We start from the raw sequence: 21,105 nt of genomic DNA, 5'->3' as shown, positions 1-21,105 counted from the left end.
CTGAGTTGTCATTTAAGGTCAGTTTAGTACACTGCAGTGTTGGGGACGTTCTGCGTGAATAAGCAGTCATTGTGTACGCCATGCTTGTGCTGTGTCAGTGCGTGTTGAAGGACAACTTCATGCCGCAGTTGTGTAGCGTTGTAGCTGCTTTTCATGGTGCTTATGCAGTGTTGATCTGGTCATGGATGTCCTCTTGAGAATGCTGTCCTCGTAAAGTGAGGTGCGTGGTTCCTGGCAGTGCATTTCATGAAGGTTTAGCTATCCTCGGTTGATTCTACAGGCAGTGTAAATAGTGAAAGACTGGTTTTAGCAGTTCATTTCACATTGGCCTCGGCCAGGTGGTTAGATAACGTAACAGGTCTGATGTGTATTTTTTTGTTGGTTAATTAGTTTCCTGTTGTGTATTACATCTATCTTGGATACAAAACACCTGTCAGAACCAACTTAAAAGGAGGAATTACTTATTTTGACTCATGGTTTCAGAGGATTCAGTCTGTGGTTACTTGGCTCCATTTCTGGGCCTGGAGGGAAGCAGTCCATCATGGCAGTATGGGTATGTGATAAGGGGAATTTTTTACCTTATATTGGACAGGAAGCAGAGCCAAATAGGAACAGGCTAGGGACAATATACCCCTGAAAACCCTAAGTGATCTACTTCCTCTAGCTAGGTCCCTGAAGTTTCTAGAACCTTCTCAAATAATGCCACCAGCCAGGGACCTTAAGTTTTTTCCTTCCTTCCTCCCTCCCTCCCTCCCTCCCTCCCTCCCTCCCTCCCTCCCTCCCTCCCTCCCTCCCTCCCTCCCTCCCTCCCTCCCTCCCTCCCTCCCTCCCTCCCTCCCTCCCTCCCTTCCTTCCTTCCTTCCTTCCTTCCTTCCTTCCTTCCGTCCTTCCTTTGATGTGTGTGTGTTTGTGTGTGGTGGGGAGTTACTTTATATCCAAAGCATAATACCATACACCAGACCTGCTATTCTCTACTGCTTCCTCTCCTCTTTTGGAAACCCTGTTGTGTTAGTTTCTCATTGCTATGGCAAAATACTTGAGGTAGTAAACTCAAAAGAAAGAAAAGGGGCTGGAGAGATGGCTTACCAGCTAACATGCTTGCCTGTGAAACCTAAGGATCCATGTTTGCTTGACTCTCCAGGTCCCATGTAAGCCAGACACACAAAGTGATGCATGTGTGCAAGGTGGCACATGTGTACAAGGTGGTGTACTAGTGTAGTGGGCTGGAGGCTCTGGTGTGCTGTTTCTTTCTTTCTCTTTCTCCCTTGATCTCTCTCACATAAAAAAAGGGCCAGTCTGTTGGGCTTGCCTCAAAAAGAGAGAGAGAGAGAAAGAGAAAAAAAAGAAAAGTGTAGTTTGGTTTATGGATTAGAAGCTTCAGCCATGGTTGTTTGAGCCTGTGGTAGTGACATACATCATGAGAGCATGTAGCTGAGGAGCTCTTCACTTTATGGTGGCCAAGAAAAAGGAAAGGGGCGTAAGGTCTAGTGTTCCTTCAAGGGCATGCCCTCTGACTTAACCTCCTGTTTTTATGCCCTACTTCCCAGTAGTGTCACAGGCTGAGGACTTCAGCATATAAGTCTTTGAGGGACATTCCAGATACAGCTGTAGCACCCATCTTCTTCATTCAAGTCTGGATGTTGGCAGAGGCTCACACACTCCTCTTCCTGATAACCTGGTATTCTAGGAGTTGGACCTGATGCTTGGGATCTAATGTTGAATGATGCCTTGAAGGTTAGGTTAAGTGGATAGAATTTTCCCAGTTATAAGGTTTTCTTCCATCATTGTCATCTTAAAATTTGTCATCTGTAGCTGTTTCACTGTTTAAGAACTTAGAGGGCTGGAGAGATGGTGTAGTGGTTAAGGTGCTTGCCTGTGAGGCCTGAGAGCCCACGTGAGACTTCCCAGGTCCCATGTAAGACAGATGCACAAAATGACACAAGCACACAAGGTCGCGCATGTGTCTGGAGTTTGATTGCAGTGGCTGCAGGCCCTGGTGTGCCAATTCTCCTCGCTCCCTATCTTGCTGTCACTCCCTCTCATTAAAAAAAAGGGGGGGCAGTCTGTTGAGCTAGCCACAAAAAAAGAACTTAGTAGAAAATGCTATCTGAGTTATAGCACAAAATTATTGCTGTATTTTTTTCCCATGGTTTAGTCATGAGCTAGTCTTTGCAAGTTTTACTTATGGACTACTACAGCCTCCTATGCTGCTTCTCCCAGAATTTTTTGAAACAAATTTATTTTATTGGGGGGCAGATAAGAGAATGGGCATGCCAGGGCTTCTAGCTGCTGCAAACTAATTCCAGGTGTATGTGCCACCTTGTGCATCTGGCTTATGTGGGTGCTGGGGAATTGAAACTGGCTCCTCACAGGCAAGCACCTTAACTGCTAAACCATCTCTCCAGCCCCACTTATTTCTTATTAAAATGTTACACAAACTATCTTCCTTACATTAATATCTGTAGCTTTTCTCCATATAACAGCTTCTTCCGTCACTATAGCCTGTGGTGAGCCCTGACTCTGGAAAATGAGTTTTCTGTATCTTAGGCTCAGTATTGGCCTGTCCTGGGAGTGTTTGGCAGATTGCTGTAGACACTGCTTATGAAGAGTGGTTGGAGCCGGGCATGGTAGTGCACATCTTTAATCCCAGCACTTGGGAGGCAGAGGTAGGAGGATCATTGTGAGTTCAAGGCCAGCCTGAGACTGCATAGTGAATTTCAGGTCAATCTGGACTAAGGAGCAGTTGGAGTGGTCTTGATGGTGAATTAGAATTGCTTGGAACATCATGAAATCTTGGTAAGGCAGGCAAAAGTCAGGCCCTCTTGGGTGGGAAATTAAGGAGCATAGAGAGTGATGTGCAAAGGAATCCCCTGAGTGAAGAAGTAAGGCTACTTTAGTCAAAGTAGAGTGGAGGGCTTTCCTCTGAGGATGGGGTGTGTGAAGCCAGAGGGAACCTGGGAAAACCGGCCTGGCAGGTGCTTGACAAAGAAGCCTCTTGAGCGCTTGCTGACTTCTGGAGACATCCTTGTCTGTGTGCTGAAGTTTGCCTCCAGCTGTGCTTCAGAGCTGCCTGCATTCTGGTCCAAGCAATTTGTCAGTTAGTGTTTTGGCTTAGTGGCAGGATAGGTGTAGAGGAGTTGACTCAGGTCAGGAAAGAAGGTGCCACATATCCTGAAAACAGCTATGACCCTTTAGTAAGTGAGAAATTAATTTAGTGGGGCAAGATCAGTGCTTAAAAACGTCATGGGTTGAACATATTCCCCAGTGTAAAGTACTTGCCTATTATGCAAGATCCTGGGTTTGATCTTCAGCACTCAAGCAAACAAACCAATAACATAAGAAAGAGAAATGGAATTGAATAAAAATGATCAGAATTACTATAAACTTTTAGAAAGAACTACACACATCACAAAAATGTTTCTGTTTTGGAGTTACAATTATATTATTTAATATTTAAGTATGTTCTTTGTAATGTGAAATGCGTGACTTACTCTGGTAGGTCACTGTCCAGTTTGCAGCAGCTTTGTTCTTTTTTCTGAAAGTACTTCTGGCCTTTTGCTAGTTGGAGGTGTTTTTCATGTACTGCTTGATGGGAATTAGGACTTTTTTTAAAAATTTATTTTGTTATTTTTATTTTATTTATTTGAGAGTGACAGACAGAGAGAGAGAGAAAGAGGCAGATAGATAGAGGGAGAGAGAATGGGCGCGCCAGGGCCTCCAGCCACTGCAAACGAACTCCAGACGCGTGCGCCCCCTTGTGCATCTGGCTAACCTGGGTCCTGGGGAGTCGAGCCTCGAACCGGGGTCCTTAGGCTTCACAGGCAAGCGCTTTACCACTAAGCCATCTCTCCAGCCCGAATTAGGACATTTTTATACTGAGGTGGAAGGAAAGAGAGTGCTTTCAATTTCAGGGAGGTGGGATGCTGAAGGGACCTGGACAGGTATTTGGGGAGGTTAGCAGCGGCGCTTTCTAGCTTCAGCAGCTCATTTTGATTCTGAGATGGTAACAGGAGTCCTTAGTCTAATTTGGTTTTGGGACATTATGGCTGAAGAGGTGCTTCAGGTAGCTGTGCTGTGTGGATGTGGTTCTGCTAAAGAAAGATTTGAAAGAGTCATAGGTTAGACTAGGGGTCAGAGCTGAGCTTTAGGATAGTATAATATCTGGGTTATAATTCTTCAGTTCTGTTTTCCTATGTGATTTTGGGCCCTACCTTGATTTTTTTCCTTGTGTAAAATAGGGTTTTTACTATTGACTACAAATGGCAATGTTTTGATAAATTATCCTTGTATTTCTAAAAAGAATTCTGACATAGTTGTGTGACATGGTATACATATCTTTGATTTTGGATCATTATTGATATTGATCAGAGCATTCTTAAAAATCATTCTGGGCCAGGCATAGTGGTGCACACCTTTAATCCCAGCAGTTGGGAGGCAGAGGTAGGAGGATCGCTGTGAGTTCAAGGCCACCTTGAAACTACATAGTGAATTCCATGTCATCTTAGACCTTGAAAAACCAAGAAAAATTGGTATTAAAAAGATTTTTTTAGGGTTGGAGAGATGGCTCAGCAGTTAAAGCACTTACCTGCAAAGCCTAATGACCTGGGTTTGATTCCCCAGTACCCATATAAGCCAGATGCACAAAGTGGCACATGTGTCTGGATTTCATATGCAGGGGTGAAAGCCTTGATGCTCCCATTCTGTCCATCTGTCTTTCTTCTCTATGCCTCTGCTGGAAAATTAGTAAAAATATTTTTAAAAATTTATTTTTTAAATTTATTTGTCAAGCAGAGATAAAAAGAGGAAGGGAGAGAATCGAATATAACACCCAGGATCTCATGCCTCTGCAAATGTACTCCACATACATGTGTCACTTTGTGCATCTGGCTTTATGTGGGTAATGGGGAATCAAAACCAGGTTGGCAGGCTTTGCAAGCAAAGTGCCTTTAACCACTGAGCAATCTCCCCAGCCTGTTGATCAGATTTTCTAATAAATTTTCTGATCTGTTTCTTCGGTCAGCTATCAAGAGAGGCATTTAAAAGTCTGAGGCTGTGATCATGGATTTGCCTAATTGTTTTAGTCTGTTGATTTGTGTTTTTAAATGTCCCTGGTTGCCTTCATCTGTAAAGTTCTTATATCCTCCTGAAGATTGGCCCTTTTATTCTTTCCTGTGCCCTTTAACTAGGTGTAAGTCTCCACTGTTTGATATCTGTGTTTCTGCTTAAGCTTGGTTGGTGTTTGCTTGGTATCTGTTTTTTCATTCTTTTTACTTTTGTCCTTTTTTTTTTTTTTTGGTTTGTCGAGGTAGGGTCTCACTCTAGCCCAGTCTGACCTGGAATTCACTATAGAGTCTCAGCAATCCTTCTACCTCTGCCTCCCGAGTGCTGGGATTAAAGGCGTGCACCTCCACGCCTGGCTACTTTTGTCTTTTTTGTATCCTTCTGATCAAGGTGTATCTTTTGTAAGTAGCCTATATAGTTGTGTTTGATATGGTGGGGATAATGTAGACTACTAATATTATAATGGGAATATTTAAACATTTAATATAATTACTGATGTTCTGAAGTTTATATCCACTTAGTTTTTGTTTACTAGTTGACTCATCTGTTATATTTCCTTTTTTCTATTTTAAGTTAATCAAAGATTTTAAAAAATATATATTTGTTTTCTTTTTGTTAGCTTTTGTGTTTTACATTCCTCTACCATGCTTTGAATGGCCACTCAAGATTATAGCATGTGTCCCTTAACTTACTAAAATGTAATAAAGTAATAAAAGGGCCAATCTACTGTTGTATTGAAAGCCCAGCTGTCTAGCCGTATGTGATGGCAATGTGCCTATAATCCTAGTACTTGGGAGGCACATAGAGAAGAGGATTGTGAGTTCAAGAACTATCTGGGTCACAGAGCTATTTCCAGGCCAGTCTGGGCTACCTAGAGAGACCTTGTCTAAAAATACCACACCAAACACAAGGAATAAAAAGCATCTATCAATTACATTTGTTTAGCTGCTTTTAAGTTAATTTTATTTATTTACTTTTTTAGCAATTTGTGATATGGTTAGTTGTTTTGGGGGCTTTGTGAGTTTCTTGAATTCGTGACTTGATGTCTCTCACCAGTTTTGTAACATTGTAATTTCTTTCTCTTCTTCAGAACTCCAGTTTCATATATATTAAGATCTTTGTCATCTGTCTCCTATACTCTTTTCTGTATTTTCCATCCCGTTTTGTATTTGGGATTCAGTCTTCTGGGTTAGGGATGTGTTAGTCAGCTTTATGTTGTTATGACAAAATGCCTGAGTTAAGTAACTCATAAAGAGGAAAGATTTGATTTGGCTCCTGGTCATGGCAGTTTCAGCTTGTGATCTCTTTTCTACACTGCCTTGGGCTTGAGGTTAGGCAGGACATCATGACGGGGGGTTGGGCAGAGCTGCTTACTTCATGGAGGCAGAGAAGCAAAGAGATACAGGAAAGGGATAGGCTTAAAATATAGCTTTCAAGAGCACATCTCAGTTACCTGCTTCAAAGTAGCCCTACTTATAAGTCCATTCAGCTGTGAACTCATTAACGAGTTAATCTAGTGAGGGAGTTGGAGCCCTTGTGACCCAATCACCTCTCAGTATGTCTGAATACTGTGGTATTGGGGACCAACGCATAAACCTTGCAGGGACATTTCCATATCCAAATAATAACATAGGAAATGTCTTAAATCTTCTCGGCTCCTATAAAATGAAAGCTAACTTATCTGGGCATAGTTGCTCATACCTTTAAGCATTTGGAAGGATGAGTAGGAGGATGAGGAAGGAGGATCAAGAATTTGAGGGCAGCATGGGCTACACAGTAAAACTTACAAGAAGAAATGATAACTAGATGATTATAGAAATAAGACTAGGAGCTGGAGAGAGTGCGGTCAGTAAAGCGCTGGTCACACAAGCACGAGGATCTGAGTTTGACTCCTAGCACCTGCGTAAAAAGTTGGGTGCAGTAGTGCGCACCTATAGTTCCAGCACTGCAGAGACAGAGAGACCGGAGGACCCCTGGGGCTTACTGGCTACCTAGTCTAGCCAAATAGGTAAGTTCCAGGTTCAGTGAGAGACCTTGTCTCAAAAGTAAGATGGAGGGCTGGAGAGATGGCTTAGCGGTTAAGCGCTTGCCTGTGAAGCCTAAGGACCCCGGTTCAAGGCTCGGTTCCCCAGGTCCCACGTTAGCCAGATGCACAAGGGGGCGCACGCGTCTGGAGTTCGTTTGCAGAGGCTGGAAGCCCTGGTGCGCCCATTCTCTCTCCCTCCCTCTATCTGTCTTTCTGTGTCTGTCGCTCTCAAATAAATAAATTAAAAAAAAAAAAAGTAAGATGGAGAGTGACTGAGAAAGACACTTGGCATCGAACTTTGGCCTCTACATGCACAAGTACACACATGAACGTACACTGCATACACATGTGCCTGCACACATCACACATATACATGTAAAATTTAAAAAAGCCTAATGGGTAAAGCAGCCACTAGAAAAGACTTTTTAGAAGGGGAAGAGCACCGCCTTATTGCTTTGTGCATAGCACTGTGGTGGTTACAGGGACCTTGACATAGGGATTTATAATGTGTGCCAGTTAGGCAGCCGAGAAGAGCTGACCAAATAAGGGAAATAGAGAAGAGGCAAAGGGGGAGGCCATAGGAGACGGTAAGGGTATTTAGGTTTCATGCAGGAAGGATTGGGAAAGTTGGTATGTGGAAACAAAGATACTGGTATGAGGGAAAAAAACACAGGAGTTGAGGATATAGATGAGTGTAGAGTGTTTGCTTAGTATGTGTAAGGCCCTGAGTTCCGTGTGCAGCACCATAAAGGAAGAAAAAGACAAAGCTGTGAGGTACCATTGGGTTTTTCTAAGGGTGATGCGACAGGAGAGTGTTCTCGTATGTTAGGAAACAGATTCTGATATACCTGATGGGACTGTTAATATGCCTGTAACAAAGCTGTCTCTGGAATCATGTGTCTGTCCCTCTCCCTATCTCAGCAGAAAAATTAAAACCAGGCATTGGATGAGTGGGCATAGTTATTTTTTTTAAATTTTGCCAAGTAAGAATATTTAAAACACTACACCACCATTTTATTTATTTATTTTTAATTTATTTTTAAAGTTTTTTAGAATTTTGTTTATTTATGAGAAAGAGAGAGAAATATGGGTGTATCAGGGCTTCCAACCACTGCAAATGAACTACAGATACATGTGCCGTTCTGTGTATCTGGCTTTACCTGGGTACTGGGGAGCTGAATCCAGGCTGTCAGGCCTTACAAACAAGAATCCTTAATTGCTGAGCCATCTTTGTAGTCCTGAAAAGAACATTTCAACAATGCATGAGTGCAAAGGATATGTTTCCAGGATAAAGTATGATAATATAGTTTTGTGACACACTGTGTTGTGTTAGCTTGTGGACAGTGACCAAGACCTTGTTGTCACTGGCCAGGGGCCTGGCAGGGCCATTTTAAGATGGTATGCCTTTGCACCCTTGGCTGAGGTGGTCAAGACTTGAGGGAGCATCCATAATTGTATAACATCATATTCCCAGATCTGGCATGATGCCATCTTTGCAGGCAAGAGTGTGGGGCATTACTCTGCTTTCTCAGAAGTGGTCTTGAAAGTGGGGAGTTTGGATATTTTTCACCTCAGAAGCTTTGTATTAGAGATGAGTTGGCTATCATCTTTTGCAGTTTTAGAGGAGGAAGCTGGGCCCATAAGTGGCCTAAAAGGCTAGGGCCAGCCATATGCATGTTTGCGACAGCTCCGAGAACCCGAGTCCAGGCCTTTATCTTGTACAGGGAAGTCTGAGCTGTCCACCCTGTAACTAGGCTCCTCCCTGTGCATCCAGCAAGGTCCTGTTAGGTCTCCCCTTCCTCCACTGTTCACTTCTAGGAATGGAGGTCCAGATCCTGAGGCCCCAGGAGAACAAGCCTCAGGGCACTTCCTCCCTCTCCTTCCTCTGGCTGTCAGATGTTAGAGGGAAACTCAGAAACTTAGGAGCAAAGGACAGTACCAGGGTCCATTTGTCTGCTCTGGGTGGGTTTATGAGAATGGCCCATTCATGTGTTAATAAAAGTGGGACTTAGGGCTGGGGAGGAGGCTCAGGACTAGATCCCTTGCCTAGCATCCTAGCATGTCCATGGCACTGGGCTCCATCCCCGGCACTTTTAAAAAGTTTGAAAAAATAAAAGCATGGCAGAGGACAGGCTTGGCTCACAGTAAGTGCTATTGCAGTACTGTTGTTTCTTACTTAGTTGCATATTTGGCACTTGTTGCTGCTGCAAAGACATCCTTTTAGCCTTGCTTTGTAAATGGGCCTAGAGTTTCTGGCAGGTGAAGTCAAAGTCACCAGTGTGGTAACTTGTGCTTCCTGTTTAAGCACTTGTCACTCAGCCTGTTCAGGAAGGACCCTGTTGTTGGAAATAGCCCCCCCCCCCCCCACACTTCTAGTATCTGAGCAGAAGCAGAATGATTGCTCCTCTTGCCACCTCCACAGAGATTTGAGCTGTGGCATGGGGGGAATCCTGAGGTTACATGGAACAGGCCCTTGATAAGGGGGGAGAGCCCTGTGCTCCGCCACTTCTGTTCTTCCCTTCAAGATAAAGCCACCTTTGAGACAAATGTTGGGAACTTTGTGTGTGGGCAGTGCCCTGTTACACGCCAGGAGAGAATCCAGGCTGCTGACAGTGGCTTTGGGTGGGTTTTGCTGTGGATCTTTCCAGTGGCCTTGCAGAGGTCAGCCTGCTCCGTGGTGGAGCAGAGCAGGAGAGCAGTGCTGTGTGAGGACCTTGGGTGAGGAGTGCGGCGCCTCAGTGTGGCGGGAAGTCGCAAAGTTGCTTCTAGGTTTATTTGGCTCTGGATGAAGGCAGAGCTGGCCAGAGGATTCTGAGAATCAAAACAGGACTGGTGGAAGGGGAGCCAGTTTATTCTGGGCTCATGGAGTTGGGGAGGTCAAATTAGGATTTCTGGCTGGCCTGAGCTTGTTTTCACTTCCTGGGTTGCCTGCTGCAGGGAGCCGGTCTGTCCCTCCATTGGCAGCACCTTAGCCTAGCGCTGATTCTAAAGGAGTTGGAGGCCTCCTGTGTGGAATTCTTTGGGCCTTTGTTTCGTAACAGTCTTTGCCATTGCAGAGCTGGGGTTCCTGTTGGGAGTGTAGAAAAGGCAGAAGAGCTGGGTCCAGTCAGGGATGGGTGGATAGGTGTGGGGCACACCTGCGGGAGGGGCTCTCCACAGTGCCTTCCAAGTGGGGACAGGCTGGGTGACCCATGGCACAAGCCACTTTTCCTGTGGGCTTGTCTCAGGACTTGCCGTAGGCAGAGAAGACTCTGGCTGCAGATACGGGGACACTGGTGAAGGTTAAAGTTGCCTGTTCTTTACTTTGCTGTTCATGTGCTGGGTGGGGTGATTGGGCACAGGTGGCAGGGAGTTAATGTTTAGTCAAGGACTATGGTTCCCAGTTTCGTGCCCACAGAGTGTTGGAGAGAACATAGCTAGTGTGCCAAGCGCCCAGACCCTGGTTCCTTCCATCCTGTCACATAAAGGTATCCCCGATTACATGCTTTGTCACACTCACGGGCATTTCAGAAATTGCCTTCTGCAGTCACAGGAGCCTGGCTTGCTCTCCCCATGCTGCCCAGCACACCGAGCACTGAAGCAGCCGTCTCAGGGGTTGGAAGTGTGGCTGGCCCAGAGCAGCGCATGCTGTGCACGCGTCAGTCCTACAGGACGCCCACAGATGTCAGCTAGCTTTAGCTTTTACATGGGTTACTTGCTTATACTTTTGGATCTATTGGGTTGAATAAAACAATTCATTGTCCATTGTTGCCTTTTGTAATGGGCTGCCGGAAAATTCAAAATCATGTATATGGTTCACATGAGGTATTTTTTTGCTCAATACTGGCCTGATCATGTTGAATAGGAAATCAGTTTTGTCACAGTGCCATGTGCCTGCCTTAGTGTGGGCACTTGACTCCTCATTTAGTCCTCATTGTGACTCTTCCATAGCTGCTGCTGGAACAGACAAAGCAGAAACCATACTGCCATCTAGTGGCATGCAGAATGTGTTGTGAATACGTTTTTAGGGGCTGGAGAAATGTCTCAGCTGTTAAAGGTACTTGTTTGTAAAGCCTTGACTGCCCGGGTTGGATTCTCCAGCACCGCGTAAAGCCAGGTGCACAGAGTGGCACATTCAGGCTGGAGAGATGGCTTAGCTGCAAAGCCGAAGGACCCAGGTTCCACTCCCTAGGACCTACCTAAGCCAGATACACAGGTGACACAGGTGTCTGCAGTTTGTTTGCAGTGGCTGAAGGCCCTAGTGTGCCCATTCGTGCTTGCTTGCTCTCTTTCTTTCCGCTTCTTTCTCTCTGACAAGGAAATAAATAAAAATAAAATATTTAAAAAAACAAAGCGGCACATGCATCTGGAGTTTCTTTACGGCGGCAGGAAGCCCTGATGTACCCATACTCACTCTTTCTGTTTCCCAAATAAATAAAAATTTGAAACTTTTTATTTTTTATTTTTATTATTTTTTTTTTCTGAGGTAGGGTCTCACTCTAGCCCAGGCTGACCTGGAATTCACTATGTAGTCTACCGCTGGCCTCAAACTCATGGCGATCCTCCTACCTCTGCCTCCCGAGTGCTGGGATTAAAGCTGTGCGCCACCACACCCAGCTCTAAAACATATTTTAAAAATTACTACCTTTTATGCCTACTTGTTATTTATTTTGTTTATTAGTGAGAGGGAGGGAGGGAAGAGAATGAGAAAGAAAATGAGAACAGGCACACCAGGGCTTCTTGCCACTATAGACTCCTTATGCATGTGCCATGCTGTGCATTTGGCTTTATGTGAATATTGGGGAATTGAACCCTGGGCTAACAGTTCACTGCTTTTCTTAGAATAATGCAGTACCATTGTAGAAGTTAGAAAATAATGACTTAGGTACAGATTTTCTTGCTCCTTAAACCAGTCACCCAGTGGAAAATGTTCACGCCCCCCAACTTGCAGGTGTGAGGGCTGCTGCGTCCCCCTAGAGCCTATATCTTGTTTATCTTAGGAACGTAAATGTCTTCCCTCTTGGCTATGATCTGAGTACTTCTCATACACTCCCCACTCTTATTTCTACCAGTGCTGTGTCTGCCCGGGGCTGACAGCTAGAAGTGTGCATAAAGGTAGAGGCCAGCTCTGAGCAAGGGCCCCAGGTTTTCTGTAGGGCAGTACCTACGTGGAGGGCGGGCCTGACTGCCACTGCCCTCAGCCCACTGTTAATGCTGTCAGCTGCAAGGGGAGGTGCGGTCTAGGGCCTGCTCTGGGAGTCCTTTGGGGCTTTGGCTGGGGCTACTCCTTTGCTTCTGTGGAACATTTCAGTGTCTGCCATCAGCTGCTTTATTCTGTTGTGGTGATGTCTTAGACAATTCTAGATTACTAGAGCCTCTCTGTGCCGATGTGGAGTGGATGTATTCTACGGAGTGCTGACAGTGGCCCACAGACACTAGATGCTAGTGCATCTTCCATTTGTGCTGATCCCTCCGGTGTGTTTCCTAGCACACAGCACTTTGGGGTTTCTTTGTCCATGACCATTGTCAAAAGTGGTGGAAGGGTCAGGGATGTGTTTATCTTGAGCCAAGTGTTCTAAAACCATCAATGTATGTCTCTTCCAAATGCTGGAGTGCTAGCCAGTGAGGGACCCCTGGTGTTCGGCTCCACTGAGCACATGCACCCTCGTCCTTGCAGGTCTGGCTGTGGGTCTGGGCTTTGGTGCATTGGCCGAGGTCGCCAAGAAGAGTCTGCGTTCTGAGAGCTCCACAGGTGAGTGGGGACGGGAGGATCTGGAAGGTTGAGCCCATCACCCCGTAGTCCAGTATATTTCATTGTCAACCAGCAGAGGCCATCTCATGTCCTGCCTCTAGAGGCCCCTCTCCCATTCAGGGATTCCCCTAGGACTGGATGGCTGTTCACATTGATAGTACCTGACTTAGAAACCTGCAGGCTTGCAGACCACTTCCCCTCCAGTCTCAGCTGCTCGTGCAGACCTTCTGGTTCCCTGTATCTGCCCATAAGCATGGCCAGTCACCGTCACACTTACCTGCCTACTCCCTGGCACTCCTCCACCTCCCATGCACCGCCTGTTCCTGCACTCCCTCCCTGCTCTCGAGCATTTGGGGATCTGTGGAGTCAGGTACCCAGGACTCCCCACTTTGCTGTGGGCAGGCAGCTGAGACAGATCACTATGTCCTCTCTTTGCTGACTGTCACTGGGAAAGCTGAAAACTCTGCAGAGACTGTTGGTCTCTTAGGCAAAAGTCACAATGCCTTTGTCCTCTGCCTCTGGGGTCAGGCACGTCAGGCTTGTCTGGAACATGAGTCCAGTGGCCTCAGCCATCTGTGGATGTGCATTCTGGAGAATGTTCTACAGTCAGCCCTACCAAAACCATGGGAGTTCCTGATACTAGGAAGCTGGCTCGGGGAGCAGCTGTGGGTGCCATGTGAGCCCTTCTTCCCACTTCTCTAGGGATGGGCAAGAACAGGTGGTTCAGGAGTTCACTCAGCAGGGACTTCTAGGGGTCCAGAGCTGCTGAGAGCAGTGTTGACAGAGCTGGTTCTTGGTGGTTTTCCCAAAATGCATTTGAAGTTCTGGGCTTGGCGTGTCTTGTCGCTGACCCCCTCAGGTAGTATCAGCTCATTAAGGTTTGTCATCGCTCACTGTCCATCCATAAAGGCTTCCGATACCTCATGTCTTTGCACTGCCGCCTCCATCCCCAGACCAGGCTGTGTTGGTGCCCAAAGGGGCCTAGCAGCCACTCAGATGGGCCTTGTTCATTTTGGAACCCTCCTTCTGGAAAGGGGGTATAGCCACATCCCATAGGCCCAGGCTTGGGACAGGCATCCTGGTATGTCTTTAGAAGGGGCTGGAAGACTGTATTTAGCACATGTATTTTTAGTGCTGGTGCTGAAGCACATTGAGACGTGAAGCCCATATTTCTAGAGAGGAGAGCCCAGCCTTCTCCAGGCCCTACACCCCTCATGAGTTGGCTGCTCACCACCCTAACAGGCCCTGGTGCACCTTGACTTAGAGGATGTTGACCAGGCCAGCAGCCTCTGCCCTGGGAGGCACTGCTCTGTACTGGCCATTGCATCATGCTTCTGGCCTACCCTGGCTTTCCCCAGTCATTCTGGGCAGGGGACATATCTCCACCCTGTGGGCATCAGCCACACTTGGGGACGGGATACCTAGGAAAGCCCAGATACTAGATCCCAGGAGAGCTGGTGACCCAGCCCAGGCAGGGCCTGTGTACACTTAGGGGAGAAAGCCTTCCTTTCCCAGCCTTCCCCAAATTCCCTCCCTTCCCTACCTCTCTAGTCCCCAGAGTCCCGAGGACTGTGACGGCTGGGAGAATATTGGGTTGATGCTTTTCCCTTGGATCTGGCCCTTTGCTGTTGCCAGAGCCCTGCTGGGTCCATTTGCCTTTGGTCTTGCTTCAGGGCCACTGAACCTTGTGGGCAACCTAACCTCTTCCTATGGCTACCTCTAACCCTCCAAGACCTTGCCCTGCTGTCTCGGCAAGAGAGTAAGCCTAAACCTTTACCACATCTGCCTGCCCTGTGCACTGCCCAACCCAGGGCAGCTTCCTCCCTGACTTGTCAGAGGCAGGCTGGATTTGGCTTGGTCGAGGACAGTGACATGGTTCTTTTGTTCCTTTGCTGAGGACCTACCAAAATCCTACTCCTAGCACCTTTCTACCACCTGGGGGTCATATTCCATAGTTTCAATTCATGATTTCAACACTGATACTAAACATGCTGTTGCCAAGCCTTCTGCTCTGTCCTACTTCCATGGGATGTAATTGGCGGCAGCAAAAAGCTCTTCACAGAGCCGGGGAGGTCAGAGGTACAAGCCTAGACCCTTGCTTGGGTCTGTTTCTGCCTCTGCACAGATGTGCTCAGTATGTAGGCAGAGGTCGTGCCCTTTGGCCATACTGTTGGCTGGTAGCAGGATTCATTTGGCACTTGCAGCTCCCTGGAGTCATTGCCCAGCTGCTATCACCACCCTATGTACTGGACAAAGGTTGTCACAGCCTTGGGGTCACTGCACATTCCCTGTGGGCCAGCTGGCTGTGCTGAGCTGTAGGGCTTCTGGGAAGAGGAAAGAAGACCAGCGAGCCGTGTGCTGTCCTTGACCCTAGGTTCTCGGTCCTTAAGGACAAAGCTCTTAACTGTAGCCAGACGAGACTGTCTGACAAGTGCATAATATCCCCAGGAATGCCAAAAGCCTTCAGTTGGGATACCAGGTGGGGCCAAGTCTTGACCATCTTCATGTGTGCACTGCTAAGAGGCTTTCCAGCCTTCCTGCTTGAGTTTCTCCATCTGCACTTGACCTACCCTTCCCAGGCAGTGACATCCAGGTGGTGTGTGCACACACACCTGTGCATACTGGAAAGTGCTGGAGGCCCTGGGCCGTCCCAGCTGTCCCTGGAATGCTGAGGAGGGCATGCACCAGTACTTAAAATTGCCTGGCTGGGTCCATGGATACTTAACAGTTGTGAACACCGCCTGAGCCCTGCGCCAGGCTCAGGTTCCTTCAGTCACCCTCCCCAACCCGAGTGTGTGCCGACTCCTCCTGACCACAGGGAAGAAGGCTGTGCTGGATTCTAGCCCCTTCCTGTCTGAGGCTAATGCCGAGCGCATCGTGAGCACGCTATGCAAGGTGCGCGGGGCAGCGCTGAAGCTGGGCCAGATGCTGAGTATCCAGGGTAAGTGGTGGGCTCGGCTCTTGCCCTGGCTGTGGGTGAGGGGCAGTGGGAGAGAGCACAGTGGGTGTGTTGTCCAGGGGTGGAAAGGGGAGCTTTGGTAGTCCTGGGGCACTGGGTTGCACAAGGATGCTTAACGGTATCTTCACTAGGAGCTGGGGCGTGTTTCTTCCTTAGGGTGTTTTGAGAAGCCTGTAGGTTGTCCTATGTCTGAGCGTGAGATCCTGCCTTGCTGCACTGCTGTGTTGATCACAGGGGGCTGCTTGGGAAGCTCGCAGCCTGCCATGGAAACATTGGGGACAATATTTGACCCCAGGGAGGGGAGGCTTTGGGGGAGCCTTGGACCTCCCAGTGGTATTTGGCGGGTTCTGAATGGGAAAAAGAGAGCAAGGTGGGCCTGCTGCCTTGACCAAAATCCAGCCCTCAGGGTGGTGTGCAGTGTGGGGTGCTGCCTGGGCTCTTCACCTGGACAGACTTACTTGAAGTTGTATGAACGGCACAGATGCAGAGCCCAGGGGTGCTTGCTCCCTGCTGCCACAGCCCTGTGTCTGGGAACTTGCCTGACGGAAGCTTCCTGTGGGATGGGGAGGGCGGAGCTGTGCACAGATCCCAGAGCAGAAGCTAGAGGGGTGAAGACAAGCATGGACTACGCTGGCTGTGGGGGGTGGGTGTCCTGCTGCCATTGCCATGCTGCCCCCCCAAGTCCTGTGGAAAACTAAGCACATGGACTGGTAGAGACTTGCCTGAGAGAACGCACAGCCTCTGCACAGCACCACTCCAGGTAGGAAAGAGTGCACAGAAAAGAGATCAATGGGAAACAGTGGTTGGTGTCCAGACATGGTCAGATGGGTAATTTCAGTTTTCTCTTACAATCATCAAACTCAAGTGATGGGTGAGTTCAAGGCCCCTGGCTGTTCTCCTGGTGGGAAGGACTGCTGCATGCTGGTTGGTTGGTGCCCTGCTGGTGTGTCCACCCCAGTGCAGAACGCCTCCTGTCCCTGCCCGAGCCTCTGTGTGCCACGAGGAAGTGGAGGTTGGGTCTGCTGTGTGACCCTGGCCTGTCACTGTGTCTAAGTGTCAGTCCCAGAGCGAGGAAGGCAGTATGGTGTTCCTGTCCTGCCCAGGAGGCCACGCTGGCTAAGGGTACCCGTGACGGCCTGGGGACTCCCTCCTTGTGGAGGCCCCCAGCTCTGACTTCCCTTGTGTCTTCTAGACGATGCCTTCATCAACCCCCACCTAGCCAAGATCTTCGACCGGGTGCGGCAGAGTGCTGACTTCATGCCCCTGAAGCAGATGATGGTGAGCTGCGGGGAGGTGGGGAGGTCACTTCCTGCCAGGAGGGCCTCGTCCTTGGACCAAGCTTTGAGCAGGTTTCTTGGGCTGCCCCAGGCCATGCTCATGCCTTCCCTGGCCTCTCTCCAGAAAACCCTCAACAATGACCTGGGCCCCCACTGGAGGGACAAGCTGGAGTACTTTGAAGAACGGCCTTTTGCTGCTGCCTCCATTGGGCAGGTGCATCTGGCCCGCATGAAGGATGGCCGTGAGGTGGCCATGAAGATCCAGGTAGATGCCCCTGTGTGACCTGAGCTTGGCCCCATAGGGCTGCAGAGGGCAGAGCCAGTGCTTTGTTCTGGAATTCCCTGTCACATCCCTCAGATACCCTGTCTCTGTTCTCACTACCTGGCTACACTGCACACTTGGTACAGGCTCTTTGAGGCCTAAGCTAGAGGGAGCCCGTGGCTGTCCCTGGGGACAGGGACGAGTAGGAGTGGAGACCAGGTTGGTGACAGAGTGGGGGTCATGGCAGCACTGTTTGGGTCTGGGCTTTTGGTTCATCTGAACTGAGAGTCTGCCGGCCTTGCCCGCTTGCTGGGTTAACTCCGCCTCCTTCCCTGCAGTACCCTGGCGTGGCACAGAGCATCGACAGTGATGTGAACAACCTCATGGCCCTGCTGAGCATGAGCAACATGCTTCCGGAAGGTCTGAGGCTGGGCTTTGAGCCCAGGGCGGGGGGTGGTGGTGGTGGCAGGAACTTGGGCTGTCCTCTGGGAACCCCAGGAATTGGCCCTGAAGAACTGTTGTCCTGAACCAGGCCTGTTTCCTGAACACCTGATTGATGTGATGAGGCGGGAACTGGTCCTTGAGTGTGACTACGAGCGGGAGGCCGCCTGTGCGAAGAAATTCAGGTGTAGCTCTTGTGGTCTCTGACCCATGAGGGTTCTGGGGGGCTAAGGACCACCTGAGGCAACTGTGGGGGCAGGGGTCTGGGCCGGTGATCACATCCTTCACTGTGGAGCAGGTCTCCACCTTGATAGGCTTGGCTTCCCATCTGGGGCTGTGGAGCGGCCAGGCTGAGTGTGAGCTCCCCCACGTGCAGGGAGCTGCTGAAGGACCACCCCTTTTTCTACGTGCCTGAGATCGTGGATGAGCTCTGTAGTCCCCACGTGCTGACCTCTGAGCTGGTGACAGGCTTTCCCCTGGACCAGGGGGAAGGGCTGAGCCAGGAGATCCGGAATGAGGTGTGTGGGAGCTGGGCTGGCTGGTGCTGGGAACCTAGTGGTGGCAGCTGCCTCCCCCTGCTGGGGTGGACCCCGGAAGCAGCGACTTTCCAGGCAGCCTGTCCCCTGACCCAGGCCCCTTGCCCTGTCTGCAGATCTGCCACAACATCCTAGTGCTGTGCCTGAGGGAGCTGTTCGAGTTCCATTATATGCAGACTGACCCCAACTGGTCCAACTTCTTCTACGACCCTCAGCAACACAAGGTGAGCTCCTGCCTGTGCCAGCAGAGAGCTGGGGACCTAGATCTGAAGAGATCCTCCCCTCCCTGCCATACCACCTAGGACATAGCACAGCGCTTCAGTGTTACATCTCTGTCCCCAGGTGGCTCTCTTGGACTTTGGGGCATCGCGGGAATATGATAGGTCCTTTACCAACCTGTACATTCAGGTAAGTCAGCAGCAGAGCCTGGACTCTGGCTGAGAATTGTTGCTGGGGATTTGCTGGCTGTGGACTTCAGGCTGGGGTTCTGGAGGCCGGTTGCAGGGTCAAGGTGGGACAGGTCAGCGCTGGCTTCTAGCTTTTTGGGCACTCTTGAGACTGTTTCCACCCAGATCATCCGGGCTGCTGCTGACAGGGACAGGGAGACTGTGCTGAAGAAGTCCATAGAGATGAAGTTCCTCACTGGCTATGAGGTCAAGGTGAGTGGCATGGCCCAGCTTCCTGTGGAGGTCAGCAGGGTGGGCATGGCATCTTCCTGGGGTATCTGAGGTGCCAGTCACCATCTACATGGGCCCTGAGCTTCCTTGGGCATGGAAAACTCTTGAGTTCTGTAGGAGGGGTGCAGGGTGCAAGGTGGGGTATGTAGGACTGTTCTGCTTAAGGACTATCATGAAAGTGTTTCTGCTACCTGCCCACTGAGAGCCAGGGACATTGGTTCAGGTGGGTGGAGCACCACAGGCCTTCAGGTAAGGGGCCGAGCTGTATCCCTTTACTCAGGAGCCACCAGGGAGTGGCACACCACTCTCCTGGACCCTGAGTTCACACCTAGTAACAATATATCATCAGGCTGGGTGGGTTTTGCCTCTCCCATTGGGAGACTAGCTCCTGCTTCCCATGGGCAGCTGGGCTTGGGCCACATCTCACCAGATAGTCCCTGCTCTCTGTCCTCTTCTCTGCTGGTGACATGTACTTGTGCACCCGGTGGGAGACCCACAGGGTTTTGTGCCTGGTGGGTGACCACTGCTGTGTGCTGGGCCAGTGATGGCAGGCTCCCGCTCCACATGGTGACCAGGGCCTTGCCTGCTCGGTCTCATGGGCTCTGTTCTTTTTGAGCAGAGCAACGTTGTATACTGAGCTGAATGCCATGGGGCAGGACTGAGGCCTGCCTGCTGCAGTAGGCCCTAGCACCCTGTCTTGTTGCCCACGGACAACATTTAACTCTCCTGTTGCTTTCTGGTTCCTGTTGGTTGGGATTGATACTCATCATCTTCACTTAATCTAGTTACAAACAAAACCTGGCTGGTTCCACTATCTTCCTGACGTCTACCAGCTTTGAGAAGTTGCTACTCTGGCCAGTCAGTCATAGGACCGTTGGTTGGGCGCCACTGACCTGGTCACTTTTGCCTTTGTTCTTCCTGCAGGCCATGGAAGATGCCCACCTGGACGCCATCCTCATCCTGGGGGAAGCCTTCGCCTCCGAGGAGCCCTTTGACTTTGGGAGCCAGAGCACCACGGAGAAGATCCACAGTCTGATCCCCATCATGCTGCAGCACCGCCTCATCCCGCCGCCCGAGGAGACCTATTCCCTGCACCGCAAGATGGGCGGCTCCTTCCTCATCTGCTCCAAGCTGAAAGCCTGCTTTCCCTGCAAGGCCATGTTTGAGGAAGCCTACAGCAAGTACTGCAGGACACAGGCCGGGCTGCAGTAGGTGCAGGCCAGGTCACTGGGGGCTGTACCCTCCTGCAGGCTCACACGAGCAGGCAGCCACAACAACCTCCAGGGCTTTTGTTGCCAAAAGGGTGAGGAGTGAGCAGTGCTGGGTGGACAGGCACCACTGTTGCCTTGGAAGTAACCAGACAAAAATTCGCCTTTTGCCACTTCCTCCCGACTGTGGATGCTCACTAGGAATGAGGAATGCTGCCTCCCTTCAAGTTCCCTGCAACCAAAGCAAAGTGACAGAGTAAATACACAAGAGCCCTTGGGATCTCCTTGCTGTGTAGATGGAGCTGTGTGTGTTTCTAGGCGAGTTTTGTGTTCCTGTCCTGCCTGTAGCCTAGAGCTGGTGGTTCTTCTGAACAATGCCAGGAGTATGCCACCTAGTCCACATGGCCAGCTTCCCTGGCTGTCTCAGCACGGAGAGCAGACGTTTGCGATAGAGGGGCTGCTGCATTTGGGGGGTGCCGGGAGAGGCACAGTTGCTACCAGGCACCAGAGGTCAGTATAGGCCCCGAATATATTTGCAAGACTTGTATTAACCACACGAACATTCTTCAGCTCAATTAAAAAAAAAAAAAAAGCTTGTGGAAAGTGCTTTGGGGACTCTTTCTATGTGCTCTAGGAATTCTAGGGTATGAGAGTGGCTCCACATCTGTCCTGTCTCGTGATCCCTGAGCAAGGTCTGCACACCTGTCCGAGGGTGAGCCCTCAGTGCCTCACAAGGGGCCACTTTGCAATTGTGGGAAGCTCATGTCACCTGTTGACAGGGTTGGCTCCAGGTTAAATCTCAAGGAAATGCACTTTTTTTTTTAGTTTATTCTTTTGTATTTTCCAAGCAGTCAGTTGAGGAAATGCACTTTCGAGACCAGCCACTTCCTAGTGGCTTTTCCTAGGCTGTGGATTCTAAGACAACAG

The 21,105-nt window shown here is 49.4% G+C and overlaps 1 protein-coding gene across 1 annotated transcript in view; it reads left to right on the top strand.

The window, feature by feature from the left end:
- Positions 1–20,770, top strand: part of Coq8a (coenzyme Q8A) — a 40,985-nt gene extending 20,215 nt beyond the window's left edge. The window contains exons 5-15 of the mRNA XM_012947707.2: positions 12,744–12,818; positions 15,637–15,759; positions 16,970–17,055; positions 17,179–17,319; positions 17,655–17,736; positions 17,849–17,942; positions 18,134–18,275; positions 18,410–18,517; positions 18,636–18,701; positions 18,866–18,952; positions 19,895–20,770. Coding sequence (XP_012803161.1) covers positions 12,744–12,818; positions 15,637–15,759; positions 16,970–17,055; positions 17,179–17,319; positions 17,655–17,736; positions 17,849–17,942; positions 18,134–18,275; positions 18,410–18,517; positions 18,636–18,701; positions 18,866–18,952; positions 19,895–20,182 — 1,292 coding nt within the window. The 3' untranslated portion in view covers positions 20,183–20,770. The remainder of the gene's footprint in view (positions 1–12,743; positions 12,819–15,636; positions 15,760–16,969; positions 17,056–17,178; positions 17,320–17,654; positions 17,737–17,848; positions 17,943–18,133; positions 18,276–18,409; positions 18,518–18,635; positions 18,702–18,865; positions 18,953–19,894) is intronic.
- Positions 20,771–21,105: the final 335 nt, after the last annotated feature.

Source organism: Jaculus jaculus, chromosome 1 (assembly GCF_020740685.1).
Source record: "Jaculus jaculus isolate mJacJac1 chromosome 1, mJacJac1.mat.Y.cur, whole genome shotgun sequence".
In the NCBI taxonomy this organism is placed as follows: Eukaryota; Metazoa; Chordata; class Mammalia; order Rodentia; family Dipodidae; genus Jaculus; species Jaculus jaculus.
This window is presented reverse-complemented; position numbering and strand designations above follow the sequence as displayed.